Genomic DNA, 22,867 nt, shown 5'->3' with positions numbered 1-22,867 from the left:
CAGGGAAAGGCACGAATGAAAAGTGGAACTTTTTCAAGGAACAAATACTGCATGTCCTTGATAGGTATGTCCCTGCCAGGCAGAGAGGAAATGGCCGAGTGAGGGAACCATGGTTCACAAAAGAGGTGGAATGTCTTGTCAAGAGGAAGAAGGAAGCATATGTAAGGTTGAGAAAACAAGGTTCAGTTGGCTCGATGGAGGGTTACAAGTTAGCAAGAAATGAGCTGAAAAAGGGGCTCAGGAGAGGTAGGAGGGGGCATGAGAAGTCCTTGGCGGGTCGGATCAAGGAAAACCCCAAGGGTTTTTATGTGAGGAATAAAAGAATGACTAGGGTGAGGTTGGAGTTGGGTGAGGTGAGGTCACGAACGGCAGTGGGAATTTGTGCATGGAGTCAGTAGAGATAGGAGAGGTGATGAATGAACACTTTTCTTCAGTGTTCACCAAGGAGAGGGCCATGTTTTTGAGGAAGAGAGGGTGTCACAGGCTGATAGGCTGGAGGAAGTAGATGTTCGGAGGGAAGATGTACTAGCAATTTTGAAAAAACTGAAAGTTGATAAGTCCCCTGGGCCTGATGAAATATATCCTAGGAGTCTTTGGGAGGCAAGGGATGAGATAGCAGAGCATTTGGCATTAATCTTTGCGTCCTCACTGTCCACGGGGGTGGTGCCAGAGGACTGGAGAGTGGCGAATGTTGTTCCTCTGTTTAAGAAAGGGAATAGAAATGACCCTGGTAATTATAGGCCGGTTAGTCTTACTTCGGTGGTCGGTAAGTTGATGGAAAAGGTCCTCAGGGATAGGATTTACGACCATTTAGAAAGATGCAGCTTAATCCAGGATAGTCAGCACGGATTTGTGAAGGGCAAGTCTTGCCTCACAAATTTGATAGAATTTTTTGAAGAGGTAACTAAGTATGTAGATGAAGGTAGTGCAGTTGATGTCATATACATGGATTTTAGTCAGGCTTTTGATAAAGTCCTCCATGGTCGGCTTACGAAGAAAGTAAGGATGTGTGGGATAGAGGGAAGTTTGGCCGATTGGATAGGTAACTGGCTATCTAACAGAAGACAGAGGGTAGTGGTGGATGGAAAATTTTTGGACTGGAAACCGGTTACCAGCGGAGTGCCACAGGGATCAGTGCTTGGTCCTCTGCTATTTGTCATTTTTATAAATGACTTGGAGGAGGGGGCTGAAGGGTGGATCAGTAAATTTGCTGATGACACCAAGATTGGTGGAGAAGTGGATGAGGTGGAGGGCTGTTGTCGGCTGCAAAGAGATATAGATAGGATGCAGAGTTGGGCTGAAAAATGGCAAATGGAGTTTAACCCTGATAAATGTGAGGTGATTCATTTTGGTAGGACAAATTTAAATGTGGATTACAGGGTCAAAGGTAGGGTTCTGAAGAATGTGGAGGAACAGAGAGATCTTGGGGTTCATGTCCATAAATCTCTGAAGGTTGCCACTCAAGTGGATAGAGCTGTGAAGAAGGCCTATAGTGTGTTAGCGTTCATTAACAGGGGGTTTGAGTTTAAGAGCCGTGGGGTTATGCTGCAACTGTACAGGATCTTGGTGAGTCCACATTTGGAATATTGTGTGCAGTTCTGGTCACCTCACTATAAGAAGGATGTGGAGACACTGGAAAGAGTGCAGAGGAGATTTACCAGGATGCTGCCTGGTTTGGAGGGTAGGTCTAATGAGGAAAGTTTGAGGGAACTTGAGCTTTTCTCTTTGGAGCGGAGGAGGTTGAGAGGAGACTTGATAGATGTTTATTAGATGATGAGGGGATAGATAGAGTGAACGTTCAAAGACTATTTCCTCGGGTGAATGGAGTGGTAACTCGGGCGCATAACTATAGGGTTCATGGTGGGAGATATAGGAAGGATGTCCGAGGTAGGGTATTTTACTCAGAGTGGTTGGGGTGGGGAATGGACTGCCTGCAGGGATAGTGGAGTCAGAAACTTTCGGAACATTTAAGAAGCTATTGGATAGGCACATGGAGTACTTCGGGATGATAGGGAGGAAAGAGCTTAATCTGGGTTTCAGATAAAGCTTGGCACAACATCGTGGGCCTAAGGGCCTGTTCTGTGCTGTACTGTTCTATGTTCTCTGTTCTATGTTCTACACAATGCAACAATCACCAATCCTCATCGTGGCTCAGTTATCACATGGATGGTTTTTAGCTGAGACCTCTGGGTCTTTTCCATGGCACGTTACGACAAGGACATGCCGAGGTAGGCGGTGGCACAATGGTATCGTCACTAGATTTGTAATCCAGAGACTCAGGTTCAAATCCCACCACGGCCGCTGGTGAAATTTGAATTCAATAAAAATCTGGAATTAAAGGTTTAACAATGACCATGAAATGATTGTCAATTTTTGGAAAAACCCATCTGGTTCACTAATGACCTTTCGGGAAGGAAATCTGCCATCCTTACCCGGTCTGGCCTACGTGAGACTTCAGATCCACAGGTGTGTGGGTGACTCTCAAATGCCCTCTGAAATGGGGGGCAGTGAGGGATGGACAATAAACGCTGGGTCCAGCCGGCAACTCCCACATCCCATAAATGAATAAAAATATCACAATATGGAAAGAACAAGCAGATTATTTGATCCAGGTGGAAAGTTGTTTGTTTATCTTATTTTATTAACATGTTAAAGGTTGGAATGATTTATCCAGTTGTTTGCATGAAGTCAAATTGCTGCATATTTGTTGAAGCTAACAATGAAATAGCAATCGGTGGCGGGATGTTTTGCTCTGGGCATGTTTTAATTTCTATTTGTTTCCCCAGCAACATTTCAAGATGAGAGTGATGGGATATTTCAGCACAGACTTCAATTCGTGACGGAATTTATTCTGAGTTGCTGCATAAATGCAGGTATTTGTGCAAGAACTCAAAAGCTGAAGCATGAAACCGATTTCTTGTAGGACATCCGAAATGCTAATTAGAAACATAGAAAACACTACAGCACAAAACAGGCCCTTCAGCCCCACTAGTTGTGCCGAACATATCCCTACCTTCTAGACCTACCTATAACCCTCCATCCTATTAATTCCCATGTACTCATCCAAGAGACTCTTCAAAGACCCTATTGAGTTTGCCTCCACCACCACTGACGGCAGCCGATTCCACTCCCCCACCACCCTCTGAGTGAAAAACTTGCCCCGAACTGCTCCCCTGTACCTACCCCCCAACACTTTAAACCTGTGTCCTCTCGTAGCAGCCATTTCCACCTTGGGAAAAAGCCTCTGAGAGTCCACCCGATCTATGCCTTTCAACATCTTATATACCTCTATTAGGTCTCCTCTCATCCTACGTCTCTCCAAGGAGAAAAGACCGAGCTCCCTCAGCCTATCCTCACAAGGCATGCCAATCAATCCAGGCAACATCCTTGTAAATCTCCTCTGCACCCTTTCAATCTTTTCCACATCCTTCCTGTAATGAGGCGACCAGAACTGAGCACAGTACTCCAAGTGGGGTCTGACGAGGGTCTTATATAGCTGCATCATTATCCCCGGACTCCTAAACTCAATCCCTCGATTGATAAAGGCCAGCACACCATACGCCTTCTTAACTACCTCCTCCACCTGCGGGGCCGATTTTAAAGTCCTATGGACCCGGACCCCAAGGTCCTTCTGATGCTCTACAGTACTAAGAGTCTTTCCCTTTATATTTTACTCCTTCATTCCATTTGACCTGCCAAAATGGACCACTACGCATTTATCTGGGTTGAAGTCCATCTGCCACTTGTCCGCCCAGTCTTGCATCCTATCTATGTCCCTCTGTAACTTCTGACATCCCTCCAGACTATCCACAACGACAGCGCAGAGTCGCTGAGCAGAAACTGATAGCCAAGTTCCGCACACATGAGGACGGCCTAAACCGGGATGTTGGATTTATGTCACATTATCAGTAACCCCCACAGCTTGCCTCCTGGACTTGCAGGCTGTCCTGTCTGGAGACAATACGCATCTCTTTAACCTGTGCTTAATGCTCCCTCCATCGACATTGTCTGTATCTTTAAGATCTGGTTGGTTGTCGGGATTCGCATTTTAATCAGTATTCTGTAACTTGATTTTGTGTCTCTGTGCCCTGTTTGAGAGCACATTTCCACTCCATCTGACGAAGGAGCAGCGCTCCAAAAACTAATGGTATTTGCTACCAAATAAACCTGTTGGACTTTAACCTGGTTTTGTTAAAACTCTTACTGTGTTCCTTTGGGCAAGCCAGTTCTGGATCCACAGGGCAGCAGCCCCTTGGATCCCATGCCCTCTCACTTTTTCTAGAAGCCTTGCACGGGGTCCTTATCGAACGCATTGCTAAAATCCATATAAACCACATCTACCGCTTTCCCTTCGTCAATGCGTTGAGTCACATTTTCGAAGAAATCCACCAGGCTCGTAAGGCACGATCTGCCTGTGACAAAGCCATGCTGAGTATTCTTGAGCATACTAAACCTCTCTAAATGCTCATAAATCTTGTCCCTCAGGATCTTCTCCATCAGCTTACCAACCACTGAGGTTAGACTCACCGGTCAGTAATGTCCTGGGCTATCCCTATTCCCCTTCTTGAAAATAGGAACCACATCCACAATCCTCCAATCCTCCGGCACCTCTCCCGTCTCCATCGACGACACAAAGATCATCGCCAGAGGCTCTGCAATCTCTTCCCTTGCCTCCCACAGTAACCTGGGGTACATCCCATCCGGACCCAGCGTCTTATCTATCTTGATGCCAATCAAAGATTCCAGCACAACCTCTTTGTTAAAGTCCACATACCCAATCTTTTCAGTCCACCGCAAGCCCGCAGTACATCCACCCAGGTCCTTCTCCTCTGTGAAAACCGAGGCAAAATACTCATTAAGCACCTCTGCCATTTCTAGTGGTTCTATACAGATTTTCCCGCCTTCACCTTTTATAGGCCCTATTCCTTCACGTCTCATCCTTTTACTCTTGACATATTTATAGAACACCTTAGGGTTCTCCTTAATCCTACCTGCCAAGGCCTTCTCGTGACCCCTTCTGGCTCTCCTAATTTCCTTCTTTCGTCCCTTCCAACAAGCCGTATACTCATCTAGATCCCTATCTTCGCCAAGCTCTCTGAACCTTTTGTACGCTTTCCTTTTCTTCTCCACTAGGTCCCGCACAGCGTTCGTGCACCACGGTTCCTTTAACCGTCCAACTCCTCCCTGTCTGCTCGGAACGTTGTCCTGTAGAACTCTAGACAGACATTCCTTGAAAAACTGCCACCTCTCTTCAGTACATTTCCCCGAGAACACCTCCTTCCACTTTGCTGCCTTATATCTTCATATTTCCCCTTACTCCATATAAACGCTTTCCTCGCTTGCCTGATCCTCTCTTTTTCCAATGCAAGCATAAAGGAGATAGAGTTATGATCGCTATCCCCAAGATGCTCTCCCACTGAGAGATCTGACACCTGTCCAGGTTCATTGGTCAGTATCAGATCGAGTACAGCCTTTCCTCTTGTAGGCTTGTCCACATGCTGTGTCAGGAAACCCTCCTGAACACACCCAACGAACTCCTCCCCATCCAATCCCCTTACCCGAGTGGTATTCCAATCTATGTTTGGGAAATTAAAGTCTCCCATCACAACAACTCTGCATCTCTCCAGGATCTGTTTCCCTATCTGCTCCTCCACCTGCCTGTTACTATTGGGCGGCCTATAGAAAACTCCCAGCAAAGTGATCGACCTCTTCCCACTCCGAACTTCCACCCACAGAGACTCTGTAGACAATCCCTCCACAGCATACACCTTCTCTACAGCTGTGACACTATCCCTGATCAGCAGTGCCACTCCACCCCCTCTCTTGCCTCCCTCCCTGTCCTTCCTGAAACATCTGAATCCCGGCACCTGGAGTATGCAGTCCTGTCCCCGAGACATCCAAGTCTCCGTAATGGCCACCACATCACACTTCCAGGCATCGATCCACACTCTGAGCTCATCCCCTTAATTCACTATACTCCTGGCATTAAAGTAAACATAGAACATAGAACAGTACAGCACAGAACAGGCCCTTCGGCCCACGATGTTGTGCCGAGCTTTATCTGAAACCAAGATCAAGCTATCCCACTCCCTATCATCCTGGTGTGCTCCAAGTGCCTATCCAATAACCGCTTAAATGTTCCTAAACACATCTCAATCCTTTGGTCTGAGCTCTCCCCTTCTCTATCCCCCGTCCATCCTCCCTCTTGCACTGTCTGTAAACCTTCTCTGTTTTGCGAGCTGACTTCCTCACTCCCAGTCATCTCGTCTCAATCCCCTCCCCCCAACCTAATTGATGCATTATCTTGCATCATGGCCATTCGCAAGCAAATAGAATTCACCAGAAACATCACCCAGAGCAAGATAAAATTTCCCCAGATGACAAAGAGTAAAATGATGGATTTTCTTCGCTTCTCGATTTCGGGATCACTGGGATTCTTCCCACTGCTGTGGAGCCGGAGTCTCCTCCGGGCCCCGCTCGACACCAGAATGTGTCTAACAGTCAGCGCATTGAGCAGCAGGATCAGCAAGAAAGGGACAAATGGAGTTAAAATATAATGTACTGTTTCTACTGCTCCCCATATCCTTGAAAGAAGAAAGCTGTCTAACACGTAACAAAACCAAGGCGCGTTAAACAGTATATATTCACTGGTTAAAATAAAGTACCAGAAAGTATTTTTCAATAAGAACAGCACCGTCACGCTTCCCACAACTGTAGTCGCCGTTCTCTCTGTGCAATATTTTACTTTCAGCTTCTGGCAACAGATTGCCACAAATCGATCAAAGGTAAAAGCAACTGTGTCCCAGACTGAACAGTCAGTTATTGCATAAAGCAGGACGCCGTGTATATTACACAATTTAATGTTCTGTACAAAAAGGAAGTGTGCGGCGTAAGCAATGGGAATCTGTCTGAGTATCACATCAACTGTAATAACCAGTAGATCTGCCGCTGCCATGGACACCAGGTATCGAGCGACACATTTAGAGAGACCACATCGTCCTTGAGATAGGACCACAATCGTCACTAAGTTCACTGTAAGGGAGTTTGCAAAAGAAAAAGCAGCAGTATTCAATGAGAGTTCAGTCTGAAATTAGAATTTTCATTACTGCATATATTTTTTTCTTTGAGAGAGTTTCTCCTGTTGGAGACAGGCTTTGCAAAAGCAGCAATGGACTGTGAAATAAAGAACTGAACAGGATCAAACTATCTTTAATAGATACAAAATCTGAGTTCTTAAAGTTAGTGTATTTATTAGTGTCACAAATACACTTGTATTCACACTGCAATGAAGTTACTGTGAAAAATCCCCTAGTCGCCATAGTTCGGCACCTGTTCGGGTACACTGAGGGAGAATTTAGCACGGCCAATGCACCCTAACCAGCACGTCTTTCAGAATCTGCTGCAAACCTTGAGAAATGTGATTCCTGAGATGGGGGATTGCTGCTCCATCTTGTAGAAAACAACAAGCTATTGTTTGTGAAAGCAACAATCACCCAAACTTGGAAAGAACTGAAAGCTGTGCAGAATTGGGCTTTAACTCATAGAATCATAGAATAGAATCATAGAATCCCTACAGTGCAGAAGGAGGCCATTCGGCCCATCGAGTCTGCACCGACCACAATCCCACCCAGGCCCTACCCCCACATATTTTACCCGCTAATCCCTCTAACCTACGCATCTCAGGACTCTAAGGGGCAATTTTTTTAACCTGGCCAATCAACCTAACCCGCACATCTTTGGTAACTGTAATAGATGTAATAGATAGCAGGCTGCTGTTGCCTGGGAGGGCGATATGGGGCGTGGATATTCCTGTGATCACTGCTCACCGATTGTTAGAAGAAAGTGCACAAATGTGGAAACAATACGGGTTCACAGTCCAGTTCAGCGCTGGGACATCAAACTCTCCTACCCACACTGCATTGAGAAAGAGCTTGTCCAGGGAACAGCTTTGCCGAGGCAGATTGTTCAGGGGAGATTAAAGTTGGCATTATTGGAAGAAGAACATAGAAATCTCGGTATCCTTACCAACCGTGCCACATGAGGCAACATCCATGGACAACTTATCTAATTCCTCTGTGAAAAATGACAGGGTATTTTGCTACACTTTTCCACTAACTCAGTAAGGTGAAACAGGAGCTACTTCTGGATGCAGTGCCCTGTGTGATGATGCATGCACAATTCCAGTCACATTTTCCTCCATCGTGTTGTTTGCAATGGTGTTTGCAGCGTTCCTCTAAATGCTTCTTAAATGTTGTGAAGGGGAGAGGGAGGGGGCTGGCTAAGATGTTCTGTCAGAGAGTCGGTGCAAACTCGATGGTCTCCTTCTGCACTGTCGGGATTCTATGTTCAACTCTGTGTCTGCGTATTTATCACCATTCTGTCACATTGCTGCTCTACATCTGAAAATGTGTGCAGAATAAAGAATTGGAAATGCAAAAAAAAGTCTCGAAAACATATCTGAGTTAATAGCAACATGCAGTTTTACATCAGGCATTGTGTCCAAACGATGTGTTAAACTATCAAAGCTTGCTGTGTTCTGGTAAAGCAGGCATCAGAATTTATCAACCCCATGGAATTGAAGGGAGTGTGTTCGCATGGGTTGAAAACTGGCTGTCACATAGAAAACAGAGTTGGAATAAATGGGTCCTTGTCAGAGAGGAAAGATATAACCAGTGGAGTACCGCAGGGATCAGTTCTTGGCCCACAATTGTTCACTATTTGCATTAATGACCTGGAGGAAGGAACAGAATGTGAGGTGTCTAAATTAGCGGATAAGATAGGTGGAAGGGCAGGTTGTGATGAGGAGATGGTGATTCTGCAGCAGGATAGAGATAGATTGGGTGACTGGGCAAAAGGCGTTTCATGTGGGGAAGTGTGAGGTCATGCACTTCAGTAGGAGGAATGAAAAGGCAGATTGGAGAGAGACTGCAGGCGAGAGAAGTACAGAGGGATCTGGGTGTTGTAGTGCATGAATCAAAAAGCTAGCAGGCAGGCTCAACAAGTAGTTAAGGCAAATGGCATTTTGGCCATTATTGCAAAGGGGTTGGAGTTTAAAAATAGGGAGGATGTGTTACAATTGTACAGGGTGTTGGGGAGGCCTCACCTGGAATACTACATACAATTCTGGTCACCTTTCCTAAAAAAAGGAGAGTGAGTAACCTTAAAAGGCAGTCCAAAAGGAGATTCACCAGGCTAAATTCTTGGGATCAGAAGTTTGTCTTATCAAGCGAGATTAAGTATTCTGGGCCTCTATTCCTTGGGAGTTTGGAAGAGTGAGGGTGACCCTTATTCAAATATACAAGATGCTGAGGGGGCTTCACAGGGGAGATAGTGAGATGTTTTCACTCGTAGGAGAATCTGGAGCAAGGTGACATAGCTCCAAGATAAAGGGCTGGCCATTTAAAACAGTGTAGAAATTCCTTCTGAGAGAATGGAATTCTCTGCCCCAAAGTGGGGGGAGGAGACTGGATCTGAACACCTAGAAACTTGAAGCTCTCGAGCATTCCCACTTGACTCCTGTTGATGTAGACAGGGGCATGTCCTCCACTACACTTCTTGAAGTCGATGACTCTCTCCTCAGTTTTACTGACATGGAGAGATTGCTGTCACCAATTCTCTTCCCTGCGCTCTCATGGTTTGAGCTCTAACCCCCTACAGCAGCGTCATTAGCAAATGTCAAAATGGAGTCATTTGGGGGGTGGGAGAGAGAAATTTTGTCACAGCTGTAGGTATAAGGAGTATAGAATTCCAACAATGCAGAAGGAGTCCATTCAAAGAACATTACAGCACAGGAACAGGCCCTTCGGCCCTCCAAGCCTGCACCGACTATGCTGCCCGAGTGAACTAAAACCCCCTACCCTTTCGGGGACCATATCCCTTTATTCCCATCCTAGTCATGTATTTGTCAAGACCCCCCTTAGAAGTCACTCCCGTATCCGCTTCCACTACTTCCCCCGGCAGTGAGTTCCAGGCCCTCACTACTCTGTAAAAAATCTGCCTCATACATGTCCTTTAAACCTTGCCCCTCGCACCTTAAACCTGTGTCCCCGAATAACTGACTCTGCCACCCTGGGAAAAAGCTTCTGACTATCCACACTATCCAGGCTTCTCAATCTTGTAGACTTCTATCAGGTCGCCCCTCAACCTCTGTCGTTCCAGTGAGAACAAACCAAGTTTCTCCAACTTCTCCTCGTAGCTAATGCCCTCCATAACAGGCAAAATCCTGGTAAATCTTTTCTGTACCCTCTCCAAAGCCTCCACATCCTTCTAGTAGTGTGGCAACCAGAATTTAACATTATATTCCAAGTGCGGCCTAACTCAGTGATGCGCTACTCAAACACGAGGCCTGAAGCTCGGTAAATGAAAGGCTTTTATTTACTGTAATGAAGCTGCCAGTAATTATATACACTATCCCAGACTGAAGGGGTCCCGGCCAGAGCAGGGACTCTTATACCTCTCCCAGGAGGCGGAGGCCAACTGGGATGTGCCACAACACTACAGTACAAAGGTGTAACAACCCCACCCTAACCCCAACAGCAACAATAGCACAATCCAACAGTAACATATGTACATCCTTGTAGTACTGGCCAGCCCCTGGCTCAGCACTATCCAGTGGGAACCAACGATGGTTCACCACACTAAGGTTCTATAAAGCTGCAACATGACTTGCCAATTTTTAAACTCAATGCCCTGGCCTATGAAGGCAAGCATGCCGTATGCCTTCTTGACTTTCTCCACCTGCATTGCCACTTTCAGTGACCAGAGTACCTGTACACCCAGATCCCTTTGCCCATCAATGTTTCTGCCATTTACTGTATATTTCCTATCTGTATTAGATCTTCCAAAATGCATTACCTCACATTCAGCCCATCAGGCTTGCACTGACAACAATCCCACCCAGGCCCTAACCCCAGAACCTTGCATATTTACCCTGTTACAGGCAGGGGGGCCAAGAGGCAATTTAGCATGGCCAGTCAACCAAAACCACACGCCATTGGACTGTGGGAGAATGTGCAAACTCCACACACACTCTCACCTGAGGCCAGAATTGAATCTGGCACCATGAGGCACATTGCTAACCACTGTGCCACCATGCTGCCTGAGTAAAGTAAGGGGCTGAGGACACAGCCTTCTAAGGCACCAGTGTTGCTGTCTCTCCTTGTTGGCTTAATGGTAGGGCTGTGGGAGCCTTGTGAAACAGACAGGGGTGCCTGGGAGGATTAGGTGTGACATTGAAAGTTCATTAAAAATCACAAGGGGGAAATAGGCAAGGCAAGGTCTTTTCCCCCAGAGTAGGAGCAACCTTTCCCCACAGAGGGTGGAGTGTATGGAATGAGCTACCACGGGAGATGGGTACTGTCACTGTCTGTGTGGAGTTTGCACATTCTCCTCGTGTCTGCGTGGGTTTCCTCCGGGTGCTCCGGTTTCCTCCCACAGTCCACAGATGTGCGTGTTAGGTTGATTGGCCAGGTTAAAAATTGCCCCCAAGAGTCCTGGGATGCGTAGGTTAGAGGGATTAGAGGGTAAAATATGTGGGGGTAGGGCCTGGGTGGGATTGTGGTCGGTGCAGACTAGATGGGCCGAATGGCCTCCTTCTGCACTGTAGGGTTTCTATGTTTCTTTCTAATTACAACATTTCAAAGACATGTGACAGGTACGTGGATGGGAAAGGTTTAGAGGGATATGGGACAAACACTGGTCCATCGACAACCAGGTTTCCTAAACTGAACTAGTCCCATTTGCAAGTTGGGCTGAAGAGCCTGTTTGTTGTATATCTGTCTGATACCAGAGTCAGCCTATAGGGCGTTGATCTGATCCATTGGTTGGGAGATTGCTTAGTGTTGTCCTGCAGGCTGCTTCCACTGTGAGGCATGCAGACAGTGCTCACACCAGAAGAATTGCTAGATTTGTAAATCTCACATTGAGCACAGTGCTAATGTCACACAGCAATGGGCCGTGTGAAGGGACTGTGGATGGACACTTGAACCAAAGCTGTAATGGGCAGATGTATCTGTGGCAGGGAGATTGGGGAGGATGAGGCCAGGTAGTTTTCTCCCTCAACATGTCACAGACAGTCCAGCAGATATGTCCAATAGGACTCAGTAAGAGTTTTAACAACACCAGCTTAAAAGTCCAGGTTTATTTGGTAGCAAATGCCATCAGCTTTCGGAGCGCTGCTCCTTCGTCAGATGGAGTGGAAATGTGCTCTCAAACAGGGCACAGAGACACAAAATCAAGTTACAGAATACTGATTAGAATGCGAATCCCTACAGCCAGCCAGGTCTTAAAGATACAGACAGACAATGTGGGTGGAGGGAGCATTAAGCACAGGTTAAAAAGAGATGTGTATCGTCTCCAGACAGGACAGCCTGCAAGTCCAGGAGGCAAGCTGTGGGGGTTACTGATAATGTGACATAAATCCAACATCCTGGTTTAGGCCGTTCTCATGTGTGCGGAACTTGGGTATCAGTTTCTGCTCAGCCACTCTGTGCTGTCGTGTGTCATGAAGGCCACCTTGGAGAACGCTTACCCGAAGATCAGAGGCCGAATGCCCGTGACTGCTGAAGTGCTCCCCCACAGGAAGAGAACAGTCTTGCCTGGTGATTGTCGAGTGGTGTTCATTCAACCGTTGTCGTAGTGTCTGCATGGTTTCCCCAATGTACCATGCCTCGGGACATCCTTTCCTGCAGCATATAGGGTAGACAACGTTGGCTGAGTTGTAAGAGTAGGTACCGTGTACCTGGTAGATGGTGTTCTCACGTGAGATGATGGCATCTGTGTCGATGATCCGGCACATCTAAGTGGAGAGGATTTCCAAGAAGATCGCGCATATCGACATAGACATCAAGTTTCTACAAACATGCAAGAAAGCAGACAAGATACCGAAAGGACTACGGATCAACAACCCACTCAGGTCAACCTATAACACAGACTACGCTGAGAGACTTGGCAGTCGCACCTCTCTCACCCTCCTCAAACACCTCAAACACCAGCTCTACAGCAAACGCCACAGCCTGGAAACCAAGATAGAGTCCATATTGTCAACTTGCACTCAGGACGCAAACCAGCTGCGGAACTCTGCCAAGCAGACGAGACAAAGGAACTACACCATCTACATGCACACCGAGAACAGGAAACTTGAGAAACTCGGCATCACCACCAGCAGCAACCAAGCCTCCCCCGGTACCACAGTTGAAAACAGTACCACTGCAGGGAAGTCTATTGTCAACTTGTCAGACTACTCACTTCAGCCAGATGAAATCGAAGTTCTCAGCCGAGGGCTCAACTTTTGCCCCACTATCAAAATAGACCCCAGTCTCGCAGCGGACACTGAGGAATTCATCAGGCGAATGAGGCTGCAGGAGTTCTTCCACAAACCCCAAGAGGCCAACAGCAAACACAATGAGACAGCCAATGAACCGGAACAGCAGACAGAGAGATCCGCAGTGCAACCGAAGAGGAAAGAGTCAAATTGGACTCCTCCAGAAGGCCGCTGCCCTCGACTTGACATGTCCAAGCCATCAGGAGGTGCATCAACACCAAATTCATCAGCCGCACTCACAAGACAGCACCGAACATCACCCAAGCACAACGCAACGCCATCCACGCTCTCAAGACCAACCGCAACATTATCAAACCAGCAGACAAAGGAGGGGCCATCGGCATACTGAACAGAAAGGATGACTGCAAAGGAGTGTACCGACAACTGAACAACGAGGAACACTACAGACAGTTACCCACAGATCCGACCAAAGAACACACCTGTCAACTCAACACTGATCAAAACCTTTGAGACGGACCTTCGAAGCACCCTCCGTGCTCTCGACGCGTTGGAGATCTCTACTGCCCCCAAAGATACACAAGGCAAACACACCCGGCCGTCCCATCGTTTCAGGCAATGGAACCCTGTGCGAGAACCTCTCCGGCTATGTCGAAGGCATCTTGAAACCCATTTATACAAAGAACCCCCAGCTTTTGTTGCAACACTTGGATGTGCGTTGAGTTTGTGTAGGAGCAGTTGAACCAGGAGCACTCCTCGTCACAATGGATGTCTCGGCACTCTACACCAGCATCCCCCACGATGATGGCATTGCTGCAACTGCCTCAGTACTCAATGCTGTCAACTGCCAGTTTCCAGATGCAATTTTACAACTCATCCGCTTCATCCTGGACCACAAGATCTTCACCTTCAACAACCAGTTCTTCATCCAGACACACAGAACAGCCATGGGGACCAAATTCGCACCTCAATATGCCAACATCTTCATGCACCGGTTCAAACAAGACTTCTTCACCGCACAGGACCTGCAACCGATGCTATACACTAGATACATCGATGACATTATCTTCCTTTGGAGTCATGGTGAACAATCACTGAAACAACTCTATGACGACATCAACAAGCTCCATCCCACCATCAGACTCACCATGGACTACTCTCTGGAATCTGTTGCATTCTTGGACACACGCATCTCCATTAAGGACGGTCACCTCAGCACCTCACTGTACCGCAAGCCCACGGATAACCTCATGCTCCACTTCTCCAGCTTCCACCCTAAACACGTTAAAGAAGCCATCCTCTACGGACAAGCCCTCCGAATACACAGGATCTGCTCGGATGAGGAGGATCGCAACAGACACCTCCAGACGCTGAAAGATGCCCTCATAAGAATAGGATATGGCACTCGACTCCTCGATGGACAGTTGCGACGTGCCAGTGAAAAACCACACCGACCTCCTCAGAAGACAAACACGGGACACGGTGGACAGAGTACCCTTCGTCGTCCAGTACTTCCCCGGAACGGAGAAGCTACGGCATCTCCTCCGGAGCCTTCAACATGTCATTGATGAAGACGAACATCTCGCCGAGGCCGTCCCCACATCTTTCCTTCAAACAACCGCACAACCTCAAACAGACCATTGTCCACAGCAAACTACCCATCCTGCAGGCTAACAGTGACCACGACACCACACAACCCTGCCACCACACAACCCTGCCACAGCAACCTCTGCAAAACATGCCGGATCATCGACATAGATGCCATCATCTCACGTGAGAACACCATCTACCAGGCACATGGTACCTACTCTTGCAACTCAGCCAACATTGTCGACCTGATACGCTGCAGGAAAGGATGTCCCAAGGCATGGTATATTGGGAAAATCATGCAGACGCTGCGACAACGGATGAATGAACACCACTCAACAATCACCAGGCAAGACTGTTCTCTTCCTGTGGGGGAGCACTTCAGCAGTCATGGGCATCCAGCCTCAGATCTTCAGGTAAGCGTTCTCCAAGGCGGCCTTCACAACACACGACAGCACAGAGTCACTGAGCAGAAACTGATAGCCAAGTTCTGCACACATGAGGACAGCCCAAACCAGGATGTTGGATTTACGTCACATTATCAGTAACCCCCACAGCTTGCCTCCTGGACTTGCAGGCTGTCCTGTCTGGAGACAATACACATGTCTTTAACCTGTGCTTAAATCTCCCTCCACCCACATTGTCTGTATCTTTAAGACCTGGCTGGTTGTAGGGATTCACATTCTAATCAGTATTCTGTAACTTAATTTTGTGTCTCTGTGCACTGTTTGAGAGCACATTTCCACTCCATCTAACGAAGGAGCAGCGCTCCAAAAGCTTATAGAACAGTACAGCACAGAACAGGCCCTTCGGCCCACGATGTTGTGCCGAGCATTATCTGAAACCAAGATCAAGCTATCCCACTCCCCATCATCCTGGTGTGCTCCATGTGCCTATCCAATAACCGCTTAAATGTTCCTAAAGTGTCTGACTCCACTATCACTGCAGGCAGTCCATTCCACACCCCAACCACTGTGTAAAAAACCTACCTCTGATATCCTTCTTATATCTCCCACCATGAACACTATAGTTATGCCCCTTAGTAATAGCTCCATCCACCCGAGGAAATAGTCTTTGAACGTTCACTCTATCTATCCCCTTCATCATTTTATAAACCACTATTAAGTCTCCCCTCAGCCTCCTCCACTCCAGAGAGAACAGCCCGAGCCCCCTCAACCTTTCCTCACAAGACCTACCCTCCAAACCAAGCAGCATCCTGGTAAATCTCCTCTGCACTCTTTCCAGCGCTTCCACATCCTTCTTATAGTGAGGTGACCAGAACTGCACACAATATTCCAAATGTGGTCTCACCAAGGTCCTGTACAGTTGCAGCATAACCCCACGGCTCTTAAACTCCAACCCCCTGTTAATAAAAGCTAACACACTATAGGCCTTCTTCACAGCTCTATCCACCCGAGTGGCAACCTTTAGAGATCTGTGGATATAGACCCCAAGATATCTCTCTTCCTCCAGTCTTCAGAACCCGACCTTTGACCCTGTATTCAACATTTAAATTAGTCCTACCAAAATGAATCAACTCACATTTATCAGGGTTAAACTCCATTTGCCATTTTTCAGCCCAGCTTTGCATCCTATCTATGTCTCTTTGCAGCCTACAACAGCCCTTCACCTCATCCACTACTCCACCAATCTTGGTGTCATCAGCAAATTTACTGATCCACCATTCAGCCCCCTCCTCTAAGTCATTAATAAAAATCACAAAGAGCAGAGGTATTTGCTACCAAATAAACCTGTTGGACTTTAAGCTGGTGTTGTTAAAACTCTTACTGTGTTCACCCCAGTCCAACGCCGGCACCTACACAATAGGACTCAGCCAGCTTGACCAGTAGAACATTCTCCCAGGTCAATTCCTCGTCTCTGTTCACTCAGTGAAAGTGATGCAGAGTTAGGCAGCCAGGGAGGACAGCTGCTTTAGTGATCTGCCCCTCTCCATGGGGTGAACGTCACCATTGGAGAGAAGGAGGCAGCACCAGGAAACAGCCACAGCAGCCAGGCTCAGCCCCACAAGGACATCCCCAGACCTGATCACACCCCCTCCCCCACACTTGGCTCTGAAACAGGCAGAAAACCAGCAGCAGCCCCATCAAATCCAGAGAGTTAGTGTTTCTCTCTCAACCCTCAGTAAACCAATCATTCAGCAGGCCCAGTTCTGGGCTGGGACTGGCTCACCCCAGCCATTAGTTCCATGAAGCCATCAAACTAACATGGAGGATGCATTGACCAATCAGCTCCCAGACACTGGAAACAAGCACAGTTCTTTATTGATCATTTGATGACTGGTTGAACAGAGTTTGTTTGTGTTTCCTGTACAGGAACAAGGTGATCAATGAAGCAGAGATCAGAGAGACAGCTGTCACAGTCAGGGTCACAATCAGGACCACCTCAGACTCCACACCTACAAAGCAATGAGAAACCAATGGTTACTGAAGCTAACACTGAGGGGGAAATGGAAACCAGCAGCCAGCCAACTCACCCCCTGGAGACCTCTCCTGTATCCTTCCCTCAGCCTCATTCAGGGAGGCTGTTGCCAGGTTGGTCCCATCAGTATCCAGAATGAGCAGGGGTCCAAGTGAGGCCTCAGCCTCCCACTTCAATCCAGCTTCACTCTCTGCAATATCAACCATTCCAGTTAGAGAGGGGAAAGGGGGAAGCTCCCACATCTAGAGGATCAATGTCCTACCAGCTTCAACTACAAGATCTCTCCTTCCTCTGGATCCAAATCCCAAATCCCTTGTGGCCCCACAGTTCCCCACATGGCAACAGGCACAAATGTCAAAGCTCGATTCCTCCAATGGGGTCCAGCTAAACAAGAGAAATCAGTCAACCAGGTTGTGCATCACTTCTCCACACAAACACATCCCTGAGGGAGAGAGGGGGAAACTTACACATTCTGCATCTTCAGCAAAGTACAAGCTTTGTTCCTGGAATCTCTCCGATCCACTGGAACAACTTTCAGGTGACAGGTGATAAAAATCTGAGGGACACATTCAACACAAGTGGTTATTTAGTGACTCCCTCCCAACATGGAGACCCCAATGAGCAGCTTCCTCTTACCAAGGAACGCTCATCTCCAAAGAAACGGAAGGCATCCAGGTCAAAGCGGAGCTTGTCCGGCTCCCGCTCATCTCCTGGCAACACAAAGGTTGAAAAGGAGTCCTCAGCTTTGCTGTCCAGGAGGCAGCTGAAGAAAGATGGAAAAAGGGACAAGAAGTGAATCCAGAGAAGCCATTGAGATGGGAGCAGCTGGAGAAAGCAGAGCTCCTTACCCATTGTAGTCAATGATGCTGTATCTCGGGCTGGAGTCCTTGTCTGGCCTCAATGTCGCTACACAGCGGTCAATGTAGAGCTTCAGGACCATGTGGTTGCTCATTGAAACAGAGGCCTCAATGTGAATGAGCTCACCCAGGTAGTAGACAGTCGAAGTGCGCTCTGTAAGCCAGTCACCTGAAGTACAAGAGGACAAGGGTTGGAGACAGTGGGTGTAACTCCCAGTGAGTGAGGACAGGAAATCACTCCCCATCCACCCATCACATACCATTCATTAGGCGCAGAGAGAATGACAGATGCCCTTCTCCAGACCTGGTGGAGCTGAATGGGATCCAGGTGGGCTTGATGGGGTTACTGCTCACATTGCCCTTCCTGGAAAGACAGTGCAGGCATTTTAGGACAAGGTCAGAGGTCACTAGCAGCTGGAGATCTTATTGACAATCGAGTAAAGATTCTCACCTAAAATAACGACACTCAATGGGAACGACCACTCCATTGGTTCTCACAATAACAGATCCATGATACTCTGGGCTGTGGCTCAGGTGGGTGCTGTAGATCAGGAAATCTCCAGTCATCTGAAAGACAGCAGCTTAAGGAATGAAAAACTGATCTGAAATGAGAATGTTCTACACTGGGGTTAACAATGAACTCATCTCATTAAAACAATTCTTCAGCAGGATTGACAGGGTCAGTGTGAAGAGGCTGCTTCTCCCAAGCTGGAGTGTGTTAGCAGGGAGTCTTCTCAAGTCAGGGGTCAGTCATTTAGGATTTATGTGACGACGAATTTCCTTCAGCAGCTGATGAATCTTTGGAATTCTCTCCAGCCCCAGAGGGCTGGGAATGGTCACTCAGAGGATATTCAGGACAGAGGCATTTATTTTTGGCCATTGAGGGAATCATGTTGTGAGGACAGGAACATGGAGGCTGTGGGAAGCTCAGTCTTGATCTTAATGACTGGGGAACAGGCAGAAGGGCCTTATCTGGTTAGCAGTGTTGCTATGCAACCTCATCCCTTCCTGCAAGGAGAGATGATTAGCACAAGACCAGAATCAATTAACAGGGAAGTGGTTCAATGAAAGCTTCAGTTAACAGGAAAATGAGCCACAAGTTGTCAGTAATCTGGAGCATGGAAATAGAACAGTTTGGAATCAGAACCCCATTTATTCCAATGACTGGGAAAGTGGGAAGTGTGGAGTTCTTATTTCGTCCAATCCATCTCAAATCCCATTTCATTCAGACTCAACCCATTTGGACTAAATTGGACTGAAACTCAACCCTCAGTTGAGTTGATCTGAATGAGGGGAAATCAAACTGTAAAAATCTTCAAACTAGGAACAGCTTGGAGGAAGCAAAGAGAAGCTTCCAGAACAATGGGGTTGGAGAGACTCAGACCAGAGAAAGTAAAGTACAATCCTGAATAGAAAGCTAGTTTGGGGTTTATAAAGCAGGAGACAGCTATCTCCTCAATATCAATGACATCTCACCCAGTGCTGGAGTGAAGAGTGGGGAACAACCTACAGCCCCAGCTCAGAGGCAGAGTTTGAGGATTCACATTACCTGCAATCTGCTGCCACACTCATGGAGTCCATAGTCAAAGAGGACAGTGTGGTTCTGAGAGTAGATCCTGGTTGGCCGACAACCTGCTGTCCCCAGGGTCAGATCAGCAGCTTTAACCAGGTGCCTGGTTCCAAATAAATCCAGCTGGACCCTGAGCAGCAGCTTGTCCTCTCCACACTGCACCCTCACACTCTGCACTGGAGACACACCTTGACCCTCAGACACACGGAAATGGGAATCAAAGGGAGGCCCAGGAGGAGGGAATGTCTGAGGCCTAGGGGTGGCTTTGACTATTATCCATGGAAACCTGTGGCCTGGAAACTGTTGCCAAGTATCAGAGCAACAAACAGCTCCAACTAACACAAGCACTGGGAAGAAACCCCTCACTCCAAAATCCCCCATCATCCCAAACAACTGAACCATCCCTTCAGGCACCAAGCGACACCTTTTATACACACAGCCCACACTCAGCTGACAGCAATTATTCCAGAATCAATAACAACAATTGAACCAATTACCCAACTCTTTCGATAGCTCTTTCGGCACCAATCAAGTAAACGAACTCAAATTAACTTAGGGACAAAGTAAAAGGGGCGGCTCCCCAAAAGGAAGGGGGGAACAGCCCGAACCAAAATCAAAGTCGAAAGGAAACTTAAAACGTCAAACCAAAAGGTGATTATCGGGGTCGATAATACACCCCAGCCCCTGCGGCGCCCAGCGGTCGCGGAAGGTGTCAACCGCGCCCGTGGACACCGCATGCTCCCTCTCCAAGGACACCTGGCCGCGAATGTAGCCGCGGTAGAGGGGCAGACAGTCGGGGTGGACGGCCCCGTCGATCGCCCGCTGCCTGGACCTATTGATGGCGCGTCTCGCCAGGCCCAGGAGCAGGTTCACGAGGAGGTCGGCATCCCGACCCGCCCCTCTCCGCACCAGGTGCCCGTAGATCAGGAGCGTGGGACTGAAGTGCAAACAAAACATCAATAAGAGGTGTTTGAGGAAACCAAAAAAGGGTGTGCAGCCTAAAACACAGAACGTAGACATGGTCCACGGACTCCACGAGGCCACAGAAAGGGCAGTCTCGGGAGCCCGTGTACCGGAAAAACCTACGGTTGCACGGCACTGCTGCGTGCAGCACCGTCCACCCCAGGTCCCTGAGATAATTGGGGGAGATCCCTCCGTAGAGGTACCTCCCCTGGGGACCTCCGCCGCCCGGCGGCAACAAGGCCTGCCAAGGTGTATCCGGGCGACAGGCGAGGATGCGGTAGTGGAAGGTGTGCAGCAGCAGCCCGTACAGGAAACGCCTCAGCGAGGTGGAAAAAGGCACGGAGGACACTTCCGTGAGACGGCACAACCTGTGGGGCACCTGACCCGGGAGGGGGGGTCTAGGCTTTGGCCTCTTTTTAGGTCAAACCAAATAAACAAACTCAACTTAAATCAGGACAAAGTAAAGGGGGCAGCTCCCCAAAAGGAGGGGAACAGCCCGAACAAAAATCAAAGTACAAAGGAAATTTGTATTTCTGTGGCCTCGTGCAGTCCGTGGACCATGTCTACGTTGTGTGTTTTAGACTGCACACCCTTTTTGGTTTCCTCAAACACCTCTTATTGATGATCTGTTTGCACTTCAGTCCCACACTCCTGATCTACGGGCACCTGGTGCGGAGAGGGGCGGGTCGGGATGCCGACCTCCTCGTGAACCTGCTCCTGGGCCTGGCGAGATAGCCAATGTGGTCCCGTTATTTAAGAAGGGTAGGAAGGATAACGCGGGTAATTATAGGCCGGTGAGCTTGACGTCCGTGGTGGGGAAGTTGTTGGAGAAGATTCTTAGAGATAGGATGTATGCGCATTTCTTGATTGGGAGAGGTTGTTTGAGGGTAAATCCACATCTGGTATGTGGCAGTCTTTTAAGGAACGGTTGTTAGTGCTACAGGACAAGCATGTGCCTGTAAAAAAGAAGGATAGGAAGGGTAGGATTAGAGAACCGTGGATAACCAGGGAAATTGAGGGACTGGTCAAAAAGAAAAGAGAGGTGTATGTTAGGTCCAAGCAGCTAAAAACGGAGGGAACTCTGGAGGAGTACAATGAAAGTAGGAAAGTACTCAAACGGGGAATTAGAAGAGCAAAAAGGGGTCACGAAATGTTCTTGGCAGACAGGATTAAGGAGAATCCCAAGGCATTTTATTCATACGTTAGGAACAAAAGGGTTGTTAGGGAAAAAATTGGACCTCTCAGGGACAAAAGTGGGGACTTATGCTTGGAGCCCAAAGAAGTAGGGGAGATCCTAAATGAATACTTTGCGTCGGTATTCACAAAGGAGAGGGAAGTGTTGACTGGGAGTGTCTCTGAGGGGAGTGTTGAACCGTTGGAAAAAATCTCCATTACAAAGGAGGAAGTGTTAGGTTTGTTAGAGAATATAAAGACTGACAAATCCCCAGGGCCTGATGGAATCTATCCAAGGCTGCTCAGGGAGACGAGAGGTGAAATCGTTGGGCCTCTGACGCAAATCTTTGTCTCGTCACTGGACACAGGTGAGGTCCCAGAGGATTGGAGGATAGCCAATGTGGTCCCGTTATTTAAGAAGGGTAGGAAGGATAACCCGGGTAATTATAGGCCGGTGAGCTTGACGTCCGTGGTGGGGAATTTTTTGGAGAAGATTCTTAGAGATAGGATGTATGCGCATTTAGAAAGGAATAAACTCATTAACGATAGTCAGCATGGTTTTGTGAGAGGGAGGTCATGCCTCACTAACCTGGTGGTGTTTTTTGAAGAAGTGACCAAAATGGTTGACAAAGGAAGGGCCGTGGATGTTGTCTATATGGACTTTAGTAAAGCGTTTGACAAAGTCCCTCATGGTAGGCTAGTGAAAAAGGTTGGATCTCATGGGATAAAGGGGGAGGTGGCTAGATGGGTGGAGAACTGGCTTGGTCATAGAAGACAGAGGGTGGTAGTGGAAGGGTCTTTTTCCGGCTGGAGGCCTGTGACTAGTGGTGTACCGCAGGGCTCTGTATTGGGACCTCTGCTGTTTGTGATTTATATAAATGATCTGGAAGAAGGAGTAACTGGGGTGATCAGTAAGTTTGCGGACGACACAAAACTGGCAGGACTTGCAGATAGTGAGGAACATTGTCAGAGGCTACAGAAGGATATAGATAGGCTGGA

At 47.8% G+C, this 22,867-nt stretch overlaps 1 protein-coding gene across 1 annotated transcript; it reads right to left on the bottom strand.

The window, feature by feature from the left end:
- Window positions 1–17,145: 17,145 nt before the first annotated feature.
- On the bottom strand, window positions 17,146–20,113 carry LOC144486011 (zona pellucida sperm-binding protein 3-like). The gene is made up of 8 exons (XM_078204119.1): window positions 19,712–20,113; window positions 18,614–18,729; window positions 18,423–18,526; window positions 18,154–18,331; window positions 17,942–18,068; window positions 17,773–17,861; window positions 17,568–17,689; window positions 17,146–17,282 (listed from the first exon to the last, which is right to left on the bottom strand). Exons 1-8 carry the CDS (start codon window positions 20,111–20,113, stop codon window positions 17,146–17,148), a joined length of 1,275 nt encoding a protein of 424 aa, XP_078060245.1.
- Window positions 20,114–22,867: the final 2,754 nt, after the last annotated feature.

This window comes from Mustelus asterias, unplaced genomic scaffold (assembly GCF_964213995.1).
Source record: "Mustelus asterias unplaced genomic scaffold, sMusAst1.hap1.1 HAP1_SCAFFOLD_266, whole genome shotgun sequence".
NCBI classification, from domain to species: Eukaryota; Metazoa; Chordata; class Chondrichthyes; order Carcharhiniformes; family Triakidae; genus Mustelus; species Mustelus asterias.
Note: the sequence above shows the minus strand (reverse complement) of the source record. Positions and strands in the feature narration are given on the sequence as shown.